The following is a 25,955-nucleotide window of genomic DNA, read 5'->3' as shown; positions in this document are numbered from 1 at the left end:
GCTAAAGGCCGTCGTTCTGCGAACACTCGAAGCTGCGCTACACGAAGTTTTCGCGACCACGTGCACGAGCACACTGGAAATTTCAGCTGTAATACCGCTGTTACACGGGCACATTTAACTGCAGTTACGCTAAACCACAATTAGCGCACAATACTTGCCGACAACATTCTGCGGCGATGCAGTCAGAGCTATGGGCGAACGTGCGCTTGAGCATCTTGAGCACCCATCGAAGCAGTGCACGCGATCTTTTCACTTCTTTTGAAATAGCTGTCCGAGGGTATAGTGCGGCATCTGTGCTGTCACGTAACCGCAGTTAAAGGAGCTGTGCAACGATTTTAACGTTGAAAGAATTGGCATTTTCTGCTTTTGATATTGTTCACTGTGTCACAAATGGCAGAAAACACACCTCCTTTCATCGCAATGTTGCGATTCCGCCGCGTAATAGCGAGGCAAAACTTGGAATATTTCCCGACCTGCAGCCACGAGCGGCGGCCATGAGAAACAAGCGGCGTGACGTCACTTGGGTCGTTGTAAGAAAGATAGCAAGTTGTGCGAATACCTGCTCGATAAAAGGTAACTCTTTTTACAAATCTTGTCGTTCCAACATATATATAAATGCGTCAACACCCTGGTATCATCCACAAAACTTTTATTATACGGAGTTTTAGTGGCGCCATCTATCCTAGGTCCACAAAACCGCGAACAGCCGCCAGAAGCCGGAGGGGGAGGGGGACAGCGCCGGACGGGCAAAGACGGGTGGTCACGCGGTCGGCAGCGGATGAGTTCTCGCTGCTCGCTGATGGTCTAAAGAGAGAACTTTTCCGGAACTCCGCGCCTACTCTAGTGACGTCACTGTGCACGTGACCCGGAAGACGATGCACGAGTTGAGAGGCGGCGAAAACCTGGATCTTTTTCATTTTTTTAAGTAAAAACTAGGAGTAAAGGTTCGTCCCTTGGTTGAATAGATGATGACTGCCCGGCGGTGTCTTGCGGGGCCAATCGTTTGATGAGCCTTGTTCGGTGGGTGATCAGAAGAGTGCGACAGATGCGGGAGGACTTCGTCTAAACCGTTTATTTAGACGTTACGAGCTATTGTACACAGTCTATACAAAGCAAAGGAAAATCCCCGTCCTCCAAATTAGTCCAAGTCCAAGCCAGAAAGGGCTTCTCTCTCCCCTGTCACGGACTTTTGAAGACGCTGACCCCCTCACTCTCGGGCGAGGATCAACCAATCATTTCAAAGCTCTGCTGGAGCCACGTGATATCCACCGTCCAATAGTTGGCAAGGGCGTCGATACACATTCGTTAACTTGCCAACGGACTACAGCCGACAGCTCCGTAACTTCGTCCGTGCATCCCGTTGCAGACATAGCGGCGCCTCTCCGGAACCCCCAGGTTGAAACCCAAGAAGCCCCGTAGAATGCGCAAGCCTCCAGATTCAAAATAAAAAACAACATCTCTTCCCGAGGGGTCATCCCGATGGGGGAGACACAGGAAGACGCTCTCCAGGGGGCCGCGTCGGCAGAAAGGCCCACGCGGTCCCCCGTTAGAAAAGCAAAACTACACAAAACGACCGGGGAGGGAGCATCATACACGCCGCCGGACAAGACGACCGTCGCCCGGCCGATCGAGAAACCAGCCGTCTTTTCCAGAACCCTTACACCTTCCCCCCAAGACTGTTTCTGGTCCTTCTTGGACCTGCTAAACAGTTAATCTAAACACACGCAAAAGAAATAAAACTAGATAACACTAACGTGAAGTTCTTCAGAACCGACTCAAAGCGTGCAAACATAATCGTAAGCTGACAATAAAACAAAACACATAAAAACAACAGTTCTACTTTAACAAACCGGAATGCCCCAGTGCAAACATAAAAAGGGGCCAAAACGCCTGCGTGACATTCCAAAGGCTGTAAAACAACACACACACAAAGAGAAAAACAGCGTTACATTAGCGTTGAACGTATTCACAACAGCAACGAGAAGAACGTCTTTTTGGGTCCTCAAGTTCGACTCGCCAATTCACTTCACAGCCCCACAGCGCCCTGCGGCACGGGTGAGGGGAACATTCACGTCTAACCGAGGCGGCATGGCATGATCACTCAGTCGACTCCCAACATAAATTGTTGAGCCCACACTACGCATCAGTATTTCCGTTACTGGTTCCCCTCCCATGCTGGGCTGTTACATTGTAGCGCTGAAGGGCCGAGGCCTACCTAGCCAACCCCACAAGTCAGTGCTTCGCTGTCTTCATCTCTTCCGACGTTCTGTTCTTCAACTTCACAAGGATAGGCCGCTGTACCTCCCTGTTGCACCTGGACCTTACCGCTCCTAGCTTTCAACAGTTCCCAATCTTTCCAGGCAAGCAAACAGTTCACCCCTTCCGCCAGCTGATTGGTGAGCGCGCACACTAAGTCGGTTTTAGTTGGATTTTCTACCGCCCCTGGACAGCTCAACCTTATTGGAAGTGTTGCAAGATTGGCATCAATTGCGTGGCCAAAAGCGGACACTAGCTTCACTGTGCCCGACGGTTCTCTCAAAGCTTGAGGTAGCAGGCTCTCCCGTACTACCGTCATTTCGGTACCCGTGTCGAGCACTGCTTCGGTGTGTACGTCGCCGCACTCCAGTTGAACCAACTGTAGCTTCGAGCGGCCCGTCTCCGAAATCGACCGCCTCACCTCAACCCGAGCGGTTAACACTCTGTCTGTCTGCCCTTTCGGTTCAGGGACATTTGCCAGCCCCTGAGGCACCTCACTACCCGACGCGCGAGGGCAGTGCTTGGCAATGTGTCCCTGCTCATGACATACATGACACCTTACAGCTGCTCGACCCGAGTTCACGGGACATTTGAACCCTGGCGAGCGCCCCGTCCCTGACTGTTCCGTTAGAACGTACACCTGTTTTGTTGCGCTCCCTTTCCCTTTTGCCTGCTCATAAGTCTGTAACACCTTCGCCACCTCGACCGGTTTTAACCAAGTTTCTCCCTCGCGAAGGCGAACATACTCCAGACCATCGGTACTCAGGCTCGCCTTAATCCGATCAGCAACCATGAGCTCCGTTACTGTCTCCTGCGTGTCCGCACCTCTCACCTGAAGGTAATACGTGAAGTAGGTTCGGACACGGGAGGCGAACTGAGCCCATGTTTCATCTTTTCTTTTGGCTGCACTGTCGAACCTGTCTAGGTACTCAGCTGGCGTGAGTTTCAGTTCGCTCAGCACCGCCCGTTTTACCGACTCGTAATCTAAACAATCGTCTTGCCCTAGACTGCGCAGCAGGTAGCGGACACGCTCCGTTAGCACCGGCATAATCAAATGTACTCGACCACTATCCGGCACCTGGTACGTGGTAAACAATTTTTCCACCTCATCAAACCATAAAGGAACGTCCGCGTCACACGGCAGGCTGTACCCTTTCAAAACTTTTGCGCATTGCGCAACCGGGTCTAAGCCTGCGTGCCGTTGGTCGTCTGTTTCCGACCCAGAGGACGAAGGTCGACCACTTTCCTTTCCTAGCTGGGCCATGCGCAACGCGATCCGCTCTTCGGACTCAATCTGAAGTTGCGCTTTCCGCAACTCAAATTCTAGTTCGAGCCTTCGAATTGTGACCGCCTCCGATTCCTTTTCTGTCGCACCCTGTGGCGCCTCCTGCCCCTGACCAGAGGCTCCTGTCCCCTGCGAGTTCTCTCCATTTAACCCGTTCTCCATGTCGGCCAGCATCTGACGCGTCAAAACCATAAGTCCCGCCAACTACCAGCCATGCCAACCTCGACCCGACGCAAGAAATCCCACTCACCCGGCGCAAACGTTGCTGCAGTTTGACGCCCAGAGCCCGGATATTGCGTCCTCAGTAGTCGTCCTTGGCCTCGGCGTCGGAACTCCTGACCCTTGAGGTCCCTGGTTTCAGCCACCGGTCGTTCAGCGTCGCTGTCCGATGACCCAGGTGGTTTTCTTTCCGTCGATGTGCCGCATGCGCCGCTTTTCACCGGCCAGTCCGCTTCGGCAGTACCGCTCCCCGACGCTCAGCGCTGCTTGTCGGCGGATTCCGTCGGTCGCTCCGTTCAAGCACCTGGCCAGCCAGGAAGCTTCAGCTGGACCACCTCTGTCGCCTTCTTGATCCTCTGATCGTCACCGAGGCTCGCTCATCGCTGTCGAGCTGCGCCAGTAAAGGTTCGTCCCTTGGTTGAATAGATGATGACTGCCCGGCGGTGTCTTGCGGGGCCAATCGTTTGATGAGCCTTGTTCGGTGGGTGATCAGAAGAGTGCGACAGATGCGGGAGGACTTCGTCTAAACCGTTTATTTAGACGTTACGAGCTATTGTACACAGTCTATACAAAGCAAAGGAAAATCCCCGTCCTCCAAATTAGTCCAAGTCCAAGCCAGAAAGGGCTTCTCTCTCCCCTGTCACGGACTTTTGAAGACGCTGACCCCCTCACTCTCGGGCGAGGATCAACCAATCATTTCAAAGCTCTGCTGGAGCCACGTGATATCCACCGTCCAATAGTTGGCAAGGGCGTCGATACACATTCGTTAACTTGCCAACGGACTACAGCCGACAGCTCCGTAACTTCGTCCGTGCATCCCGTTGCAGACATAGCGGCGCCTCTCCGGAACCCCCAGGTTGAAACCCAAGAAGCCCCGTAGAATGCGCAAGCCTCCAGATTCAAAATAAAAAACAACATCTCTTCCCGAGGGGTCATCCCGATGGGGGAGACACAGGAAGACGCTCTCCAGGGGGCCGCGTCGGCAGAAAGGCCCACGCGGTCCCCCGTTAGAAAAGCAAAACTACACAAAACGACCGGGGAGGGAGCATCATACACGCCGCCGGACAAGACGACCGTCGCCCGGCCGATCGAGAAACCAGCCGTCTTTTCCAGAACCCTTACACTAGGGTATCCAGGCAAAATCTGTTTTCTGTAGTTCACTGCAGAAGTGTCAGGCATCAACTTCCACAATTATTTAAGCAAAGCCCTGAAATTGTTGCACAGCTCCTTTAAATCTGAGTTAACCGCGGTTAAGGGTGCCCGTGTAACAGGGGTATAATACCCTTGTTACACGGGCAGACTTAACTGTAGTTACGCTAAGCCACAATTAGCGCACAATACTTGCCGATAACATTCTGCGGCTATGCAGTCAAAGCTATGGGCGAACGTGCTCTTGAGCATCTTGAGCTCCCATCAAAGCAGTGCACGCGCTCTCTTCACTTCTTTTGAAATAGCTGTCCGAGAGTATAGTGCGGTATCAATGGTGCTGCGTAACAGCAGTTAAAGGGAAGCTGAAACACTTCTTGAAAAAAACGAGTTAGAGGTGAATTCTGGCGTATTTTTATCCCGTGAATCTGAATATCACTTTTGTTTTCCCCGAAGATGCAACTAAAAGCGAGAAAAAGCGAAAAAACATTCGACCAGTCGTGACGTCATACTAGGATCTTCGGGCCTCCGAGCGCGTGTCGCTCGTGTGTTCAGCGCGTGCAACGGCAAGCTTGCCAGGTATATTTTCCCGCACTGACACCAGTCGTGACGTCTCTTTCTGACCTTTCTGGAAATAGCAAGAGTGCGCGTGCATAGCTTTGACAGGCGCTGAAGATGCGCGAGAGCAGATATTCCGAACGCTCCTAGTGTGACGTCACGCCCCGAGAAGGAGGGGCTTCGGCGGTACTTTAAAAATTAATTTCTGAAGCCTCCGTGCACCAAATTGAAAAATAATCTTGATATTCCTGATCCTGGAGGTAGAATGAAGGCCATTGAAATGTTTTTTCTCAAATAGAGAACCGCTTCAGTTTCCCTTTAAGCTGAGTTAACCGCGGTTAAGTGTGCCCGTGTAACAGGGGTATAAGACTGCACACCAGGGCCCGTTTGCTCGAAGCTGGTTATCTAACCGCGGTTAACCGGATTTCCCTACGATGGGGAATTTTAGGTCACGTGACCGGCAGATTAAGGACGGCGGGGAAACATGGCGGTGCCCCGGTGAGTGAGCGCCGCTCGCTTTGGAACTAATACGTCGTAGTAGCTGCTGTAGCGGGCGCGTTAGTCAGCATTGAATGGTGCAGGAGGTTTTCGCGTTGCCTTACCTCACTTAAAACGCAAAACATGAGCAATGACCTCGCCGCATTTTTTAGATAGACTTTCGACCCTGGCCATTTCTAAGCCTAACTGAACGCGATAGTTGTCGGCATGGCAACGTCTTTGGAAAGCGGGTTGCCTTGACTAAACCGGCCGGGTATTGATAGCACACAAAAGTAGAGAGCATTCCCATAGACCGTTTGCTAAATTTCAAAAGCACCGAGGTGCATGCTACGAGTGTAGTCACACGCGCTGCACCTGCTGGCGCCTGCAGTAATAACTGTTCTGAAGCTAAAAGCCTACACAAATTTTGCCGTGCACGCGCGTTCGTCAAAGTCTTATTATGATTATTTACTTCAAATCTTTTACAAGTTGAAGGCCAGCGCGCGCGGATCGTAGAATTACACTACCAGCGTTCTTCTCAATGTTCGGGTAATTTACTAATAGGTCAATTTTCAGTGGAGCCGAATTACAGGTTTTTCAATTTATGAAGGTGTTATATACAGTTCTTACATGCTGGCCAACCATGCTGCCCGTGTACTACCAACACCACCTAGACAGAAGGCCTCCACATGGTTTCCTCTTCCTCTATGAAACGTCATCACAGTCGGATCGTGCTCGGTCGGCTATTGGACCCGAGTCCGACCTTCGACGCGCTGATTGGCCACGAGCCGCAACCGAACACTGACGCAGCACTCGTGCCCAATCTCTCGCCTCGATCGATCTGACTATGATGACGCGTGTGGAGGCCTTCTGTCTAGGTGGTGTTGGTACTACTCGCCTTTCAGTGCTCACTTCTTTCTCATCGTTTCTAGGACTCAACTTCGTCATCCTCTTTCGAACTTGGAAGGAAATTTCAACGAGGCTTTTCTTCTTCTTCTTTATTAAATGGAGGGTTTTGTGGAGATGTTAGGCTTTTCTTCACTTCATACAGCCAAATATTACGAAAATTTGCAAACAAGGGTTAATTTGGTTTTACCTTGCCGATTAGTTGTACCACGAGCAATAAAAATTGTTTCTTAAAGGGACACTGACACCCCAAAGGTTGTATTTATTTTTATTGTCTAAAACGATGCAAGTTGCAGTCATAGACACGCAAAAAAAAAACCGCATTGCGAAAAAAAATTTTCCCGCGCGCGCGCGCGCCTTTTTATTTTTGGCGTTTGATTTTCCCGCCTCTCGCCTCCTCGCTTCTTTTGATCGGTGACGTCAAGAATCATGAAATTTAGAAGCTTTGTAGGCGACATCTCTATAACATTTAATTACGGCAATCCTAAAACATGTTTTTTAACGCAATTGCGAACGCACTACGGCCCTTCTTTTTGAAATACCAAAAATCGGGAGTTCGTTGTGGTGCCGTCTCCTGGATTTGTATCCTCCAACGGAAAACAGGCGACAGCGCTCAAAACCGGTCCGCCGCAACGCCGGCGCTCGCTCCTTTCCTCCTCGCTTTGGGTCGCCATGGCAACAGCAGGGAGTGGTGAAAGAAAGGGGACTCTCAGGTCTCCGCAATTTTTGACGTCAAGGCACCGGCGCCGATCGCGCGGGAACTTCGAATTCGGCATTTGGAAATTGTTTTTTTTACTTCACAAATACTGAATTTCCAAATTTCAAATTTTGAGGGTAATGTCCCGGCATCGTTTCCAATCGTTTCGGATAATAAAAAAAAATATGATTTTGATGTGTCAGTGCCCCTTTAAGCTCAAATGTATGCCGCGCTGCGTCGCGAAAACCAGGCAGCGCGCATTTTTTGGGTACCCCCATTTCGGGAACCTTTCCACGGAAGCCACGTATATTCGCTACAGCCAGTAGGTGACACCAGCTACCACCCCATAATAAAACTCGGAGCTATCGCTCATCCAGCCCTCGTCAAACTTGGCTAGGTACTTGTAGGTACCTAGTAGTTAAGGGCGGTTAACTTTTAACCGCGGTTAAAGTTAACCGGCTTCGAGCAAACGGGCCCAGAGCTCAAATTGGAATTGTTTCAATCTGGGTTGGAAATTTTCCATTCTGGTAGAGGACAGCCACCAGGGTGACACCACCAATATATCGTGCAGAAGACAATCTTCAAACACCTTCTGATGCGTAGTTCTTTCTTGAATAACGGTCCTTTCACATCGGTCATACAAGAACTGTGTTCAGACAGGTTCGCACATACGTATGTACGAAGAAAATATGCTCTTCGAACATGCCTGACGCGTGCCAAGATCTGCATCGGCTTCCTTTCGAATAAACTAAGATATTTGGAGATATAACTCCCCCTTAAATATCTTCAGGACTTAAAAAGCCCATATAAACTCTGCCCCCCCCCCCCCACCCCCCCCCGAAAAAAAAAATAACAGCAATCTTTTTTAAAGAAAGAAAGAAAAAAAAAAACCTTTTTGGATTGTTTCAAATGAATGAACTGTGAAGTGTGGTGGGCTCTATTCTCCAGCTAATGAAGGTGCCTCGGAAAAACCGGCCACCGCGTTGAGCCCCCGCGCAGATATTCCCTCGAGAAGTTCGTGCCGATTTCGAAGTAAGCTGGCCGGTACTCGACTCCGAATTCGAGCTTCCCTCCTAATAAAATATCGCGTTCTGAAGGGGCTGCACCTGCCGTTCGAGTCAAACGCAGAACCTTTAGCGGGTCTCGAGTAGACCGGCCCACGTTTGAGATCACGGTGGGCCCTTATTATGGGTCCGAAACTCGGAGCCCATAGTTAAAATGCGCTAAGAATTTCAAAGAGGGCTACGCGGATGTTTTCTTCTGGCGCAGCGTCCAAGTGCCGTCGCGAAAGTTCTAGGTATTGTCTTACCTTCTCTGGTCCGCCCATCCTTTTTACGCATGATTACAAAATACTCTGCGTATAAAAAGACAAAAACAAGAACAACGCTTATGTGTATTGCGTTCTGTGTCGCCCACGAACTCAGCATCAATCCATAAGTGCTGCGACATTTTCTCGCATTTTGTGTTTAATCGTTTCACCTTCACTTCTTCGGAACTTTTATTGTCAAATCAAACACTGCCTTGAGTGCGGTAGTTCTTATTTAGTCATAGCCACAATGCTGCCTATCTTTTTCTTTTTATGTATATATAGCATTATCAGGAGGGTGCGAACAGTGGTTGGAACTGAAGTCTTCTGCGTCGTTCTTTACCTCTGCAATGCATGTGAAAGCTAAAAAGTACAAAAATACCAGGTTTTTTTGTTTCTTTTTTACAATATTAAAGCTAAGAATGAGTTATTCGATTTGAAGCGATATTTGCACACCCTTAACCATTTTGCTAAATTTTGAGGAAAGAAGATATCTACAGAGGGCTTGTGTGTGCTATTTATTACAAATCTATGAGTCGTTGGTCTATAGACCAGTGTCTGCTTTGTTCCATAGGCGCCGCCGTGTTTGTTTGTGCTGACGCCACGACACAGTAGGGGCCGGGGCGGCGCTTTTTGGAAGACTCCCTTTTTTTTAGAAACCTTTACGTAGTGCAAGTACGTCAGAAAGGCGAAGTGTTCGAAGCTTCAAGAACATAAATTCCAAGAGACCTGTAAAAAGCAAATATCTTGTTTTATGCGCAGCCCCTCTGTTCACAAAAGCCTGTGTTTGAGATTATTATTTCCCATTTTTACCGCTGGGGGCTAGAATTTCGGACACTGGTCTCTACAGAGTGTCCTCGAAAAAGTAAATATTCTTTATCGAAAAAAAAAAAAGAATCGTGTAATGTTTATTTTTTGCCTCAATGTACCGCTGGCGCATCGCCACCTGTACAAGATTCTGAAGTTTCAGAGCAAATCGTTATCGTATTCAAAAAGTTATCAGAGATTTTCTGAAACTTTCAATGGGAAAATGCTGACCGAAAAAGCCCAAGACCACATCAGGCTGAATGGCGCAAAGTACCCGGAACAAGCCCCATTTCTCTACTGAAAGTTCCCAAAACTAATTTCAAACTTCTGACTGAGATAACGGTTATCTCTGAAACTTTGGCATCAGGTACAAACCGCAAGCAGTACATTTGAGCGGCGATGCGTAGTTATATCTGCGGCGAAAAAATGCTTCGTAAAAGTTTTTGAAGTACACGTTGGGATTTACTCGATGTATCGACGCATATCCCACGTGACCGAAGTTCGATAAACTTTTTACGCCATTTATATTCTGTCCGCCTGCACCCACACCACGAAGAACATCCACTCCCTACCCAATACCCTGTTTTCTTTTTGCCCCATTTGCGAGCGTTCAACATGTTAAGGCAAAAATAATGGGGTCAACGCGAAGCGAGAGACGCTGCTATACAACCGTCTCCTCTTTTCCCGTATAGATGCCTCGCCGATGGACGGCGAATTGTTTGGGACACAGACCACGTCTATATGCTATAGCGACGCGCTGCCGAGTTTGGTCAAAGCCAGGGCAAAAGAACACTCCCATTTAGATTCCGGTCTGGGGCGTCCATCGATGTTCGTCTTGATTCCAGCTCTGCCCATAGAAAGAAGACAAGGCCTCGGAGACAAAGGCCAGTGCGGCCATTGAGGTCACAGTCTGACGGGTATTTCGGTCAATTCGGTCTGAACTACGGGCTGGATTTTTTCGTTTCCTGCTTTAGGCTTCCCTTTAAACAATGGAGCGTTTTTGTGTATACCGCTATAGGGTTGTCTGGTGCGTGGCAGTTAGGCTCTTCGTATTTCCGGGCATGTCTTTTTGTGTTTTTTGAGAGCTATAGTGCTTAGTTCGCATCGCGAGCCAGTTTGTAAATGGCGAGCCGGATAAAGTGTCCGCCTTTGCGGCATTCGCCGCATTAAGCTCTGCTCTTGTAAAGAAACAGCGTGACCAATTTAGCGGTTTTCCCACTAAATTTAGCTGTTTTCTGAGTTCTGGCCAGGGTTGAGAAAATACATCAAAATGATTTTGATCATAATATAAATCGTGATATAAAACGTGATTTAACAGATCCGTTTTACAATTATAAATTTAAACAAACATTTTCAAAAAAAAAAAAAAAACACACAACAAAACACAATCTTAATATATATTTTTATTTACCGTTTGTCTACCATTTGACGCTCTTATTTGAGCATTTGTTTTGTATTTAAATCAGGAAATCACCCAGCGAGAAAGATTTCTATCAGGTTGACAACGAGCGCAAAGAAGTGATCTTCTGAGAAAATCGTAATGTCAAGCGTTCTTTCTCGTATGCACTTCTTTCGCCTGTTAGGTAACGCCCTCTTGCAAGGAGCTATAGTGCTTGCTATAAGAAATCGACAAAAATTATTTAAAAAGAAGTAATGGTCCATTGCCAGAAAATCAGAACGCAAAAGAAAAAGCAGACGAAGCCCTTTCACTAACCTAAAAATATATCAAGCCGTTTTTTCGACTATGGCGGTGTTTACTCAATAAAAATTTGTTAATTAAAATGTACTTTAAATTTACACTAATTATTTTTTCTGCATTGTTTCATGTGATAGGATGGATCGATCAATCGATCTGCCATGTTTACAAATGCGTCTAGTGATTAAAAAATCACTATTTTGTTTTGTTACAGTAATTTAAATAAAATTGTTTGGACTCAAACAAAAAAATTTTACATCCAACAAACTTATTTAAAAATAAAATAGATATGATTTATTCGATTATTTTTTAATCATGATTTTTGTCCACCGTGCTAGCGTGAGAAATTGCTGTTTTTGCGGGGTGACAGGATTTTTAGCGGCTTTCAAGTTATCTTAGCGTTTTTGGGTAGTCTAATATGTTCTCGAGTTTACATTTATCAATCACAAATAGCTTAAGGCCACGGTCCCACTGAATGTGGCAGTTTAGGTACATTTTGGCAGGTCATTACTCATCTCCTTTTAGATACTGTTTTGTGGGATTGATGTCATTCGAAAGGCAATGCAATCCTCTTTCGATTGATATTATCTATGTGTTGGTTTTTACTATTCATGCGCATTTGTAGCGTTGTGAATATGATGGCGCGGACCCTCACTTGCTCCGCTAGTTCATGTTTTATGAACGATCCATTAAAGATAACACGGTTCCAATATAGCAGTTTGGTTGAGATGATGTCGGAGCAGAATATAACGATATACTTTTTTTGGTATTTGCACTACTTTGTTTTTTTTCATCCCTCCAAATATTGCCCTAAAATTGACATTTTTCAGCACAAATATGTTTTTAATGACACGCGCTAGGGCAATGAAATTAGCTACAGATGTAGTGCTTATAATTGGTAATATGCAGAAAAAAATTTAATGTTGTGTAAATTTTTTTTTTGTTGTTTAGATATTTTATATCAAACGTAGCACTTTTTTGTGCTTCGAGTCATGGTACTTCAAATGCCGCTACGGAAATAATTAAACTATGATAAAATCTTTTATTACATTAAGAGCTACAGTGGTTGCCCAAGAGGTGGACGGTGGCTTTTTTTCATTTTCAAAGTCATAACGCTCCAGGAGCGTTTCAAACTTACCTGTTTTGACGCATATCTTTTTTGGACATCAAACTGATTTATTGGCATTAATAATATTTATTGTTTGGAATAGATATACATTGCGATGTATTAAATATTCACAATGATCTTGCTTTAGTTTCTTAATAGGTGTAGAGCTTAGCTAATTTTAAAAAATAATTAAAAACTGCTTGGGTGTTTTGTTCCGCTACCTGGCGGATGGCAGACAAACTCCTGATTTCTAATGTTCAAAAAATTTCCGAGGGCGGCGTTGGCGTTTGTATCATCATCAATCTCCTTGTCTTTTTACCCTCACATTTAAAAGTATATTGGAAGATTTACTATCGATAACTGAATGGTTTAAGTACTGGGTCAGGCTAATAAATCTAAGACAGATAAAAACACGAGCGTAGCGTGATATATGTGTTCATTATTCGATATGATTGCAATCAATAAACAACGAAGACGAAGAGGAAAAGAATACACCCGAGTTCACTTTATGCCTATAGACGCTTTGCAGCAGCTGTGCATGGACGCCGCCATAACTGACCTTCAGTTTTTGTTTCCTCTTATTCCGTTTATTTCACTTCATCATTACCATAGCAGGCCAGGTTATTGCCATATTAGATTCAACTGTGTCCTTTTCTAAGGCATCGGCCTTTGTAGAGTATCGTCAACTACCGTTTCAGTTGCTCGGCATCTCGGTAAGACAAGAGAAGGTCAGCAATGGCGGCTGTAATTTGGCGCGTGTGTAAAGCATCTATAGAGTCACTAAATGAACTTTAAAATATCGGCACTCCGTTCCCTAAAATTGTTTTGGGCGCCGCCATTTCGGGTCTTGCTCAGAGCAAACGCAACTGCCGATCATCGTGATCCAAGAGTACGACTTCCTCAGCATTAGATGCGGTGCTAGGAAGCTGATGCAATATTGCAATGCTCTGTCGCGGGTTGTTTAAACATTTGTGAGGGACGGAAAAGCGTTTCCTGTGATTTTAGATAAAGCTTTATATAACTGGCAACAATGATTTTAAGCCGCAATATGGCCAAGTGTCGTCACTCTGAACCGTAGCTAATTTACTGGCACAAGCGGGAACAACGAAGAAGAGGCAGGTGTCAAAAGGTAGTGGCTTGTGGAATCCACGGGGCTTACGTCATGGCCCCTCCAGGTATTACAAGCCTCTTGAACAAGAGCATGAATAGTTTCATTAAATAAGCTGCGCTTCAGAGTAGCGACACTTGGCCTTACTGTGGCTTAAAATCATGGTTGCCAGTTATTTGAAGCTTTATCTGAAATCACAAGAAACGCTTTTCCGACCTCCACTTTAAACAGTTTGCGACAAAGCAAAGCAATATTACATGACCTTCCTAACACCGAATCTAATGCTGAGAATGTCGCACTTTTGAATCATGACGATCGGCAGTTGCGCCTGCTCTGCACAGCACCAAAATGGCGGAGTCCACAACACTGTCGGGGAAGAGAGTGCCAATACTTTAAGCGCAGCTCATTTATAGGCTCTAGTTCTCGCGAAACTCCTTTCCCCTGACTGAAACTGAAAGTAAATATGAATAATGCACCATTATTATAGCTTATTTATTTATAACCAAATACACATAATGAGAGGAGGAACCGGGCGGCTAGGAGAAATGCGAGTTTTATGTGCGACCGTTCTAACCGTCTCAAAAGAGAGAACGCACGAGCTTGCGCTGGTTTAAAAAAAAGGCATCCAAAGAAAAGAGGCGGCACGCTGTGTTCTTTGTTATTATGCGCCTAATTGCAAATTGTTGTGTGTATATTTATACAGCCGGAAGTTAGTCTGCCTCAGTGGGCGTCTGGTATCTCAGCTGTAGATGAGCAATTTAGCCAGTGCGGTACAACCGCAAACCTGGGGTCTTTAACGTGCACCACGCAGTAGTGATACACGACCGCACGCCGGTACGATGCTCTTCCAGATCGAAACGGGCAGGGGCGGGGTGGGTTCTGCAGCGCGAGCTTTCGCTCCAAGTGATCCGAGCTGGTGTGCGCTAGACCATGCACTCAGCCACCGACCCCCCCCCCCCCCCCCCCCCCTCCCCTTGTGCATCTAATTTATATACAGGTATAAGTATTTGAAGATCGACGATGGACGTCGATCGTCTCGAGGTAATGTAACGTAATAACATTATATAAATAATAAACTTGTTGAAGGACTGAACGACTCAATTTTTCACTTCTTGGATTGTAATATGGCGGTAGCCTATTGTACTTACTGTTGATGAAGAGCAATATGAGGTGACGAGGTAATGATTAGATGTTGAGGCTCTATAAGGACGACGACATTAGTGGGTGTCGAACCACAACGTACAGTGCCAGACTTGTTTCAAGTCTCGTGGACCCAAAGACTTTCTTCACCCGCAACAGTATATGGTAGAATCAATGAGGATGCTGCTTTACAACTGTACGTGGAACAGGAAAACTGCATTGTGCAGAAGTGCGGCTTATTCGTTAATATGATGAAAGGATTTCTAGCAGCATTCTCTCATTGACTACTTGGAACAAATTACCTCGTTGACGTAAAGTGTCCCCGTTCCAAAAGATTCTTGAAAATACTTAAACCGCAAAGGAGTATGAGGCGAAAAATTAGAAAAAGGAGCCTGGTGTGAAAGGTCCCAATCACCACCATAGCTTCTACTATCAAATACAAGGGCAGTTACTAAATACACAAAGAGAGTTTTGTGATTTAGTTATATTTACACTTAAGGGCATTGAAATCCAACGTATTCAGAGAGATGACACCTCCTGGTGAACCAATATAAAGCTTTTTAGAGCGCAGCTCTTAGGCGCCCGTTTCCGGCTTGAGCGGCGTCGCCGTCGCCGTCGGCGTAACCGCGCGGTGCATTATGGGTAAATTTCCCCGCTAAATCTAGCGGAAAATTTCTCCGCTAAATCTAGCGGAAAAAATTTCCCCGCTAAATCTAGCGGAAAAATTTCCCCGCTAAATAGTGAAAAAAATTTCCCCGCTAAATCTAGCGGAAAAAATTTCCCCGCTAAATTAGCGGAAAAAATTTCCCCGCTAAATCTAGCGGAAAAATTTCCCCGCTAAATCTAGCGGAAACAATTTCCCCACTAAATCTAGCGGAAAAAATTTCCCCGCTAAATCCAGCGGAAAAATTTCCCCGTCAAATCTAGCGGAAAAAATTTCCCCGCTAAATCTAGCGGAAAAAATTTCCCCGCTAAATCTAGCGGAAAAATTTCCCCGCTAAATCTAGCGGAAAAAGTTTCCCCGCTAAATCTAGCGGAAAAAAATTCCCCGCTAAATCTGGCGGAAAAATTTCCCCGCTAAATCTAGCGGAAAAAATTTCCCCGCTAAATCTAGCGGAAAACATTTCCCCGCTAAATCCAGCGGAAAAATTTCCCCGTCAGATCTAGCGGAAAAAATTTCCCCGCTAAATCTAGCGGAAAAAATTTCCCAGCTAAATCTAGCGGAAATATTTCCCCGCTAAATCTAGCGGAAAACGTTCGCCGCTAAATCTAGCGGAAAAAATTTCCCCGCTAAATCTGGCGGAAAAATTTCCCCGCTAAATCTAGCGGAAAAAATTTCCCCGCTAAATCTAGCGGGGGCTAAATCTAGTGGAAAAATTTTGGTCACGTGACCTAGGGAGTCACGTGACACCCCGAGGTCACGTGACCTAGGGAGTCACGTGACACCCCGAGGTCACGTGACCCCCTCCCGAGGTCACGTGACCTCTGAGGGGGCACGTGTTTGCCCCCACGTGACCCCACCAAGGTCACGTGCCCTCGGGGGGGGGGGTCACGTGACCCCCCCCCGAGAACACGTGGCCCTCAGTACCCTCCCCTCCTCCTCCTCAAGAGCTGCGCTCCAATTCGGCGTTACAGGGAGTGGTAAACGACTTTCACTTTTTACTCAAGTTTTACATGGAAGGCCCGACTTCCGCTGAAACTCCTCACGTACACGAGTTGTCCGACCGAATAAACTGCCACTACTCCCGATCTGGGAATCTCTCGATCTTCGTTCGTAGGCCATAGTATCATGAGATCGAGGGGTGTGGCTCTTCCTCCGCCGAATATTGCTTCGGCGAGTTTTTTCCGTGTAAGATGAGACCGTCGCGTGCTGCCGGAACAAGAACCTGGCGATTCTACACTGAACTGCTTCTTCCGTAAGCTTCAAAAGGGCTTTTTTCGTTTCGCACGCCATGCATCTGTTCTGCTTGCCCGTTAGTTGCAGGATTGTATGGTGCACTAATGTGATGCCTGATGCCAGTTTTTTTTCTTCAAAAACTTGTTTATTATATTTGAAGCAAGATTTGGCGCGTTATCAGAGAAAAGTATTTTCGGTAGGGCAAAAGTAGGTAAAAGAGACCGTAGAACGTCAATGGCGTGTTTAGACATCGTGGCAGGCATCGTGTAAACTTCCAGCCACTTAGAGTACGCATCGCCCATGACTCCGCAGATGTGAATACGTTTCGCCACCCACCGACTGAATAGTGGATCGTTTTCAGTTACTGTTCATGATGGCGTTGAACTCAAGGAAGACTTCGACTCTTTCTACAAAGTTAGCCCAGGTGCCAGGACTTTTGTCGAAAGCGGTAAGTGTTCGAAACGTCGACAACGTCGGTAGCCACGTGTTGTGCTTGACACTGGACACTTACCATTCGCTGAGAAGAAACTTGCTTGTTCGTCTGCCATGAGTCGTCCGATATCAGGTCATCACCGCAACACCACCTCCCGACAAAACTGGTCTTCATTGTCCGCATGTCCATAGTTAGCAATCACGTCAACTTATAAATTCCCGAACGCTCATAACTTGCCGTCGCTAAACGCCGTTCATTCATAGCGTCTTCATTGCAAATAAACGTCTTCCTATTTCTTCTCATGGTTTTCATTATATTCCCCCTAAGCTGTACTTACAACATTATGTGTGTCGGTACTTCCGAAAATATTCCAACGGCCTTTGTTCTCTGGGAACCCCTATAATGTAACATCGTTTACAACATCTTCCGGACCCCGTGAAACATAATTTCGTGACCTTTTTTTAGTCGTCATTAAAATGGTAAGGTAGGTACCGTAAATCGCGAAGCAGTTTACTTGACGTCCGCTTCCACTGGTGTCTTGGAAGATTGAGTCTACTGAGCGTGCATTCCTGCAGAGGAAATTTTCATTGATAGAATATTGACACGTCAATCAACATTTGATTCCTTCTTGGTAAGACTTATTTCGAAAGCCCGTTACAACCGCTGAACCGCATGTCCCTATATCAGAGAACAATTTATACCCATCCTGACATTCTCGCATACATCCGTTGATGGGCCACGCTATGGTGCCTTAAGCCACGCTACTTGCGCAAGCTGAGCACAGCTGGCAGCGGCGCGAGCAAGGCCACGAGGGTAACGTGATGGTGCTCGAGCCATCCCACTGCGAACCAATGTTTCGGCCACCCCACGGGTCCGTGTCGCCATCTATTGGTTGAACTAACGCCTTGTTCAAGATGGCTGCCGCGGGACCACAGCGTTAATTTCTGCAATAAGTTAGAGCTACGAGGTCGTCATCTTTGCTTACTCTCAGCAAAAATGTTGCCTGTGAGCGCAACGCTGGCGACGCCATGGGTCTACATTACAGTCGCACGCCTTGAAAGCTTGAAATGATTGGTGTGCTAACGTGCGAACTGGTTTTCCAAGTCTGCCAGATGAAATGGGCCAGGTGAACAATTCACGAGAATTCAGAAAACATGGGGGCTATAGCAAAGTTTGACGAGTCAGATACCTCTACTGAAGAACAAAAAATATAACTTTCCGCGAAGCATGTGAATTTGGTCAATGAAGCCTTAAACTGTCACACAATATCGCACTAAAGTGCAATAAGCATTCAGTTGCACCGCACCTTGCAAGATTAGGTCTTGACGTTTTTTTACTTTCCACGTGCTTACTGGCACTAGTGAGACCCAAATGTAGTCGCACGCAACGCCATTGACCAAGAAGCCTAGCTTTGTTGCGGTATAATTTCAAATGAAAGCGAGCCGTTTTCTATCCATCTCTCCTTCGCAGAACTAGCTAACTTAATTTCCAGGATGCACTGTCCGTCAGTGACGCTATATATAGCTCCCCAGTGACGATATTTGAATGCGGCTCATAGATCGGACCCAAGCATAGCGTGAGCACTCGATTTGGGCTCGCATTATTTAACTTCTCGACAAGCATTCGGATAGTGGCTCGCACCCAATCGTCCAATGACGACAATAGCCGAATCCGAACAATGTCTGGAACTCAGCAGGTGATCTGTACTATGCAAACTCCAGCGCGTGGCTTTGATAAACATTTGCGGCATATACGTCAAGACAGTGTTTCCAAACAAGCCCGCTTTGCCCACACCAGGTGTGGGCAATGCGCATGCGCAGGAAGGAATTTCGGGAGGAGTGAACAATTTGCACATGCGCGGTACCGGCAGCAGCGCCACCGCAGTGCCGTGACGCCGGCGAGTCGAGTTGGTCTTTAATCGGCTCCAAACCACGTGGCCGCTTGTTCTAAACGCAATAACAATAATTAAAAAAAATTGCGACTACTATTGCAAAAGAATGAAAACCAACGCGTGTTTCATGGGTTATAAAGGTCAGGGATTAATTCTAAGCGATATTTACGCAAAGTACGAAAATCGTTGAGCCGCCCCTTTATCGTACAGATACTATAAGATATCAAATTCTGGGGAAGAACAGGGTAACCACCTGCATTCTTGTCTCGTTACTATTATAAACGTTAAACGATTCTGGACGATTTTGGGGGAAACGGAGGTGTCCATATTTATAAGAGATCTATACACAGTCACCAACAATATGAATGAATGAATGAATGAATGAATGAATGAATGAATGAATGAATGTTTATTTTCTGGAGGCAACCGAAATGGAGATAGGGACTAAGGGCCCAATATCAAAGACCCATTCGCAGGTGGTTGGTGCGGCGGCTTTAAGCACACTTTCGCCAAATATACTTCATTTATAGAGAGAAAACAGATCAAATGTTTATTCCTTTCCGTACGGAAACAAAATGACGTGAACGCGAGTTCTCTACCCCTCGCTTCTAAATCGGCCAGCGAGAAGCGCAATCCGTATCGCGCTCGTGACTTCAACGCTCATGCACGGCCGAGGTTACTGTAGTCACGAGCGCTGCCGCTTGGCGGCGTCAACGCGTGACACTCTCGCTTAGTAGTAATATCTGGAGACTGTACGCCCTATGACCCATACATAACTTTCCCGTAACGTCATCCGCGCCCGTGCCGATATTTTATGTGCCACGAGCGTTCGCTTCACCGTGTTAGTCTCACACCGCAGAAGTAGGAGCTCGAGGGAACCACTATGCAGAAATACCCATCAGTACCTAGCAATGGCGACACCTGCAAGCTATGTATATAAGGAATCCACTGGGTGCAATATTTGAGCGCGTTATTCACAGCGCTTCCGGGGGTGTGGTATATATGGTTGGCGTGGCAGAGGTCCTCGCATCCTCAGATCAAGCTCCTATACCTAACGTCTGCAAAGAACGGCGATCTTGATGGTGTGGAGACATGTTGCTCAAACACCATGAAGGCTAACATATGCGGCGTAGTAGACCTGCTAACGTTCTCCACCAAAGTCACATTCAGGGCTAAGCAACTCCACGAGAAACCCGTATACTGCCGCGAACTGGCGCTGCTTCTTAGAAGCCGATGACGTGGCGGCATTCCAACGGAGCTTCCCAGACCGTCACCAGGGGCAATCTTGAAATATGTTCATTTGTTTTAAATATAGTTTTCTCGACTTTTCTGCCGGCAGCCCAGAAACAATAGTCTGTACTCTAGACCAGGGGTGGCCAGGCTGACCCGGCCTAAGAGCCGCAAACAAAACCACGAAACTTCCAAGAGCCGCGGGGGGGGGGGGGGGGGGGGGGGGGAATTAAACGAAACTCAACTACGCACAATCCACCCGAGTCAAAAGCAGTCCAACTGTACGTAAGGTAGCAGTAGCACAGGACTACCAAGCCGCAACCTGTCTTTCGATTTAAAACACGTTTAATTTCCCTATTTGGGGAAGTGCTCGTGTGACCGGGAGGTTGGCCGGGGGGGGGGGGGGTGTAGGGGAGGGAGCCGCGAGCCGCACTTTAACACATGAAGAGCCGCATGCGGCTTGCGAGCCGCAGCTTGGCCACCCCTGCTCTAGACTCTAGACTAGTGTTTCTGGTTTGCCGCCACAACATAGGACCATATCTAAACAAAGAAATAAGAGCAAACAGTTCGTATACGTACCCATTTAACTTGGACCAGGCAAAAACAAATTCTGCACAGCCACCTCAAACTGCCTCGTCGAATGGGTCTTTCATATTGTTAGAGACTGTACATATAGTTCCACCCTGGCCAGCAATGAGTTGTTCCTAAAGTGGCTCATCTCGAACTTTTTATTTTCCAGAAAAAAGTGTCAGTCATTTTCCGCTGATCACTGTTTTTATTAAAAAAAAATCTATCAGTGGTGAGTAGCCCGCACTGAAAGAAGAGCAGTGTCAACATCTCCTTCGTCACGTTGCATCTCTTGTATTTCAGTAATCGCTTTCTGTAAGCGACTCACTGTACCCCCTTCACGACCGACGCAACGATGTTTGCCGCTGGATTTTCCTACTTATTAAAAAAGGCCGAGCTTACTTTTCAATAGAGAGGGAGAGAGAGATAGGGAGAGTGGCAGATAGAGAAAGAATAAATAAATAATATGGAACTTTCGAAATTTTCAGTCGGCATATTTTTTTACTTTTCTCGCCGCCTGTTTTAGGAAGGCAGCTTGGTATGTTTTCTTTACGGACGCCAGATCGTTCGAGTGTTTATGAGCCATACTTCCCAACCACCGACACGCCCAGAATGTTTTTGTTCTTAATACTCTTCCCTTTCGTGTCTTCTGCGGCGAGCGAGACACGCGCCGTCGATGCGGACGTCGCTAATAATTACGCTGCCGACAGAGTGGACGCATCGAGGGCGGCTGTCTGTCCTCGTTATGTGTACCCTCCCGTCCCACGACACCCGAGCAGCTCGTTTCGATGCCCTCGTCAGGGTTTCAACCTTATGTACATACTGTGCTTACGGAGCGTAAATTTTCTGCGCTCGTTATAGAAACAGTGCCCCCCCTTGTTTGTGTTGTCTAAAAAAATGAAAGAATTACAACTCCCTGTAACGCCGGATTAGAGCGCAGCTCTTGAGGAGGAGGATGGAAGGGTACTGAGGGATAGGTGACTCTGAGGTCACGTGACCTCAGGGGGGGGGTCACGTGACCTCAGGGGAGTCACGGGAGGGTAACTCTCATAACCCTCGTGAGGGTAACCCTCGTGACCCTCGTGATAGTAACCTTCGTGATCCTCGTGAGGGTATCCGTTTTGAGGGTAACTAACCCTCAGAACCCTCGTGAGGGTAACGCTCGGGACCCTCCTGAGGGTAACCCTCGTGATCCTCGTGAAGGTAACCCTCGTGATCCTCGTGAAGGTAACCCTCGTAACCCTCGTGAGAGTAACCCTCGTAACCCTCACGAGTCACGAGAGTAGCCTCGTGACTTCATTAAGGGAAACTACCCATAATGCAACGCGCGGTTACGCCGCTTGCATGCAACCCGTTGCATGGAAGCTTTGCATGCGCGTTGCATGCAACGCGCGGTTACGCCACTTGCGTGCAAGCTTTGCTTGCGGGTTACTTGCAACGTACCGAATGCATAAAACGAGCGGGCTGCATGCGACTCGTGGGTTGCATGCAACGCGCATGCAGCGCGCGGTTACGCCTTTGCATGCATCGTGTTGCATGCAAGCTTCGCATGCGCGTTGCATGCATGTTGCATGCAACTCGTAGTTACGACGAGGACGACGGCGACGCCACTCAAGCCGGAAACGGGCGCCTAAGAGCTGCGCTCTAAAACCCTCCTGATGTGTGAGTGGCTACGTCCTGCCTTACGTCATGAGCACATCCAAGGCTTTGTCCAAGGATACCAGCGGAAGGTAACTTTCTCCCGAACAAGAAAAAAACAGCACTTTGTTTTTTTAAAGTGAATCCGCGAAGCAGAGGGAAAACCTCCGCTTCCGTCCAGCCATTGCCTCCTCTATACTGACAAAGCCTGGTAGATCGCCACGAGATGCGGCCGCCAAAAGTGAAAAGGTAGAGGGGCAGACAACGGATGAAAGGCGAGCCATGTAACGGGCGCCCCGCTGCGGTGAGACGCCGAAACACACTTCTCCAGAGCGATGGAATGTCCGCCCGTGCTTCTCCCGTTCCTCGGGCTGCCGCTCGTTTTCTCATCGGGTTTGAAAACCTAGTTTCAGGTCCTCGCCGCTGCAAAAGCTGTCTGCTGACTACAGGCTCCCCGAGGAATGCTCTGTGCTACCAGATCCTCGCGCTCCAAATCTTCGACCGGGCACATCGAACTGCCAGGCTCTGCGAGTATACAGGAAGCTATGGTCCAGCAAATGTTGTGCACAGCAAAAGTTTTCACGTGTGGACTGCCCTTAAAAGAGTAAAACAGCGAAATTTTAGCGCATATTTCTTTGTGTACACGTTGTCTCTTTTATGACCGCAGCTCACAAACACTAGCATTTCGTCCGTAAACGCAAAAGAGTAATTTTAATATTGCTCCTTTGAGAATAATACGATCTCCCAATACCACCTGGTAGTTGGGGGACGAAGCTTCGTTGGAATGTCTGACGTCACGGGCCCATCAGTAGCAGCGCCACGGCGCGGCGTGTCCGATGGAGGCGCCCGGGAACGAGCGGCGCTTGGCACACCTATAAGTTCTACTACATTGTACCTCGGGTAATCCCACTTGGCGGGATTAGTGAGCCTTTAGTAGACCGTGTTTCCCCCTCCGCTAAGCCCCTCCGCTACCCGGAACTCTACAGCCAAGGCCATCGGCACGCAGGCGCAGTGGCGGTTTCTTTGTAGCGGAGGGTTAGCGGAGGGGGAAACACGGTCTACTAAAACTCCCTGTTAGGGAGTTTTAGTTGACCGTATTTCCCCCGCCGCTAACTCTCCGCTACGAAGACAGGGAGTTTTAGTTGACCGTATTTCCCCCTCTGCTACGAAGAAACCGCCACTGCGCCTGCGTGCTGATGGCCTTGGCTGTAGAGTTCCGGGTAGCGGAGGGGCTTAGCGGAGGGGGAAACACGGTCTACTAAAACTCGCTATTGTAACGCGTTCACGATAAAGCCGGCGCCACCTAATGATGACGATCGTGATTACGGTACCCTTGGCCGTGTATGTGCCCGTAACGTTGCGAGCATGAAGTCACGGGCAAATATCCCGAGATGCATCGCGCCGCCTCGAAGCCAGTATCCGTCGGTTGGAACGAAAAATAGAACCATCCGCTGAAAATACAAGCGCGTGATAATCCTTTACGGATATCATGGATCATATTTCAATTGTTTCGATGTGTTTCGGGGTGTATTCCGAGTTTCGATTCCGTACGCCCTTAACACGCCGTCGGATTCACTGAAACAAAAGCGACACTGTCGCAATAATTCTTTATCTGTTTAGTGCCCCAGTACAACCGTAAGGTTCTGATGGGGATGATGGTGTTCCATCTTGGTTTATGTTCTGATCTGATTATCAAGACTGAAACCCCAAAGAAATGAACTAATATGGACACTTCACGCCAGCGTTGATGAAGCCAGTGCTCCACTTATTTTTTTATTTCATTACGAGATATTTACTTCGTTATTTCAATAGCACGAGAGGCTATTGCCTTCCCACAGACCACTGTGTTTTTTCTTTTTTTTAATTTATTCATACAAACATGAGGAGAAGCGGGGGGTTTAAAGCAAGGGTCTGTGTCCGTGGCGGTACTCCAGAAAACACTACACTCGCCCGTGCAGGCATGGAATGGGCTCGACATGACCGCTGTTACTGACTCGGCACCTCAGCGAGATGTGCAAAGATCAGTAAAAATGCAGTAGACGCTCCGACGGCAACGCGCACTTGTAGCCTGTGGGAACTTCTATATATAAAAGACTGAATTTACGTTAAGTTTAAACTCGTTGCGTTCGTAGGAGAACGTCAGGAAGCGTCCGATACGTTTCGTTGAGAAAAGAACACTGGTTTATTTCTGTACAAATACAAAGGACAAAGTCACCGACACTGGCAAGGGAAAGAGAGAACAACAGCAAAGGGGGGAGAGAGAGGCGGGGTGGTGCGATTCGTTCCAGATGTGTCCGAGCCGAAGGCCAGGAGCGCCCCTCCGTTTATGACCCCCCTCACATTCCGGGGCCTGGGAACCGCAGATACCCGAACCAAGGCCTGTTTGTGTTTTGCGACGTTCACTTCGTTTTCGAAACGCGGGGCCACCGAGTCTGGCCGAACAAAACAATAACGTAAAAATATTCTACAAACATCTCCCCCCGCAATGAGCATACAATTGCTCATTAGTTCAAAGACTCTAACGGATACAGAAGTTGGACCGGTCGTTTAATGACCTTTCCATGGGGGATTCTTATTGTACATGAACGCACGCGTCCATCGCGCCCAGGGAAAGTTTTGACAACACGGCCCGTGCACCAATTCTGCCGTGGCCGTAAATGTTCATTTACGATTACAAAGTCTCCTTCTTTAAGTCCAGTGGACTTGGTGGGTCGGGAGTGGTGCGCAGAACGTAATTCGTTTAAATACTCCCGACGCCACCTTCTCCAGAACTGGTCAGCAAGCGCCTGCCTGTGTTTTCAGCGCCTCTGAATGTCGGCGGCGCTGGACTCAGAGACGAGGCGACGTTCGCATGAAGGGAGCGACGTAAGTCGTCTCCCCACAAGAAAATGCGCTGGTGTGAGCGGGTCTGGTTCGGATGTCTCAGCGTAGACGAACGTTAGAGGCCTGGAATTTAGTACAGCCTCGACTTACGTCAACACTGTGCTCAGTTCTTCGAATTTCAGAAACCCATGACCCAAGACCTTTTTTAGAACAGTCTTGACGCATCGCACCATCCGTTCCCAAAACCCGCCCCACCAGGCAGCCCTCTCAACAATAAATTTCCACTGCACACGGAGGGACGCGAACACAGCAGAAACCTCCTCTCTCCGTATGCAGACCCAAAGTTCTCCGAGTTCCTTGTCGGCCCTGCGAAATGTCTGAGCATTGTCAGTCAGCACAACACGACACACTCCTCTTCGAGAGATGAAGCGTCTGAAGGCCAAGATGAACCTCTCCGTTGTCAGGTCACTGACAAGTTCCAGATGCACAGCTCTCGTGACGGCGCACGTTATCACAAGGATGTAGCACTTTTTCACAACACCACACTCCTTAGCGAAGAGAGGACCTGCAAAGTCCATGCCAACGACCTCGCAGGGATCGGCCGGGTTCACCCGCAGGCCCGGCAGGGGTGCTGTAGGTTCACAAGCCGGCTTGCAGTGAAGCCGATTGCAAGTCACACACTGTTTCAGCATTCGCTTCGTCACTTGTCGAGCCCTTATGACCCAATACCTCTCCCTGATCTCCGTTACGGTGTCACGAAGACCCGC

The 25,955-nt window shown here is 47.7% G+C and overlaps 1 protein-coding gene across 1 annotated transcript; it reads right to left on the bottom strand.

Moving 5' to 3' along the window:
* Positions 1 to 2,215: 2,215 nt before the first annotated feature.
* Positions 2,216 to 3,840, bottom strand: LOC115318717. Its single transcript, XM_040220987.3, has one exon. It carries the CDS (start codon positions 3,731 to 3,733, stop codon positions 2,216 to 2,218), a length of 1,518 nt encoding a protein of 505 aa, XP_040076921.3. The 5' UTR covers positions 3,734 to 3,840.
* Positions 3,841 to 25,955: the final 22,115 nt, after the last annotated feature.

Source organism: Ixodes scapularis, unplaced genomic scaffold (assembly GCF_016920785.2).
Source record: "Ixodes scapularis isolate PalLabHiFi unplaced genomic scaffold, ASM1692078v2 PGA_scaffold1__304_contigs__length_218370807, whole genome shotgun sequence".
Taxonomy (NCBI): domain Eukaryota; kingdom Metazoa; phylum Arthropoda; class Arachnida; order Ixodida; family Ixodidae; genus Ixodes; species Ixodes scapularis.
This window is presented reverse-complemented; position numbering and strand designations above follow the sequence as displayed.

What these genes read in the sequence shown, in the direction of transcription:
- LOC115318717 (XM_040220987.3), bottom strand. Translation starts at nt 3,733, where the DNA reads ATGGTTTTGACGCGTCAGATGCTGGCCGACATGGAGAACGGGTTAAAT.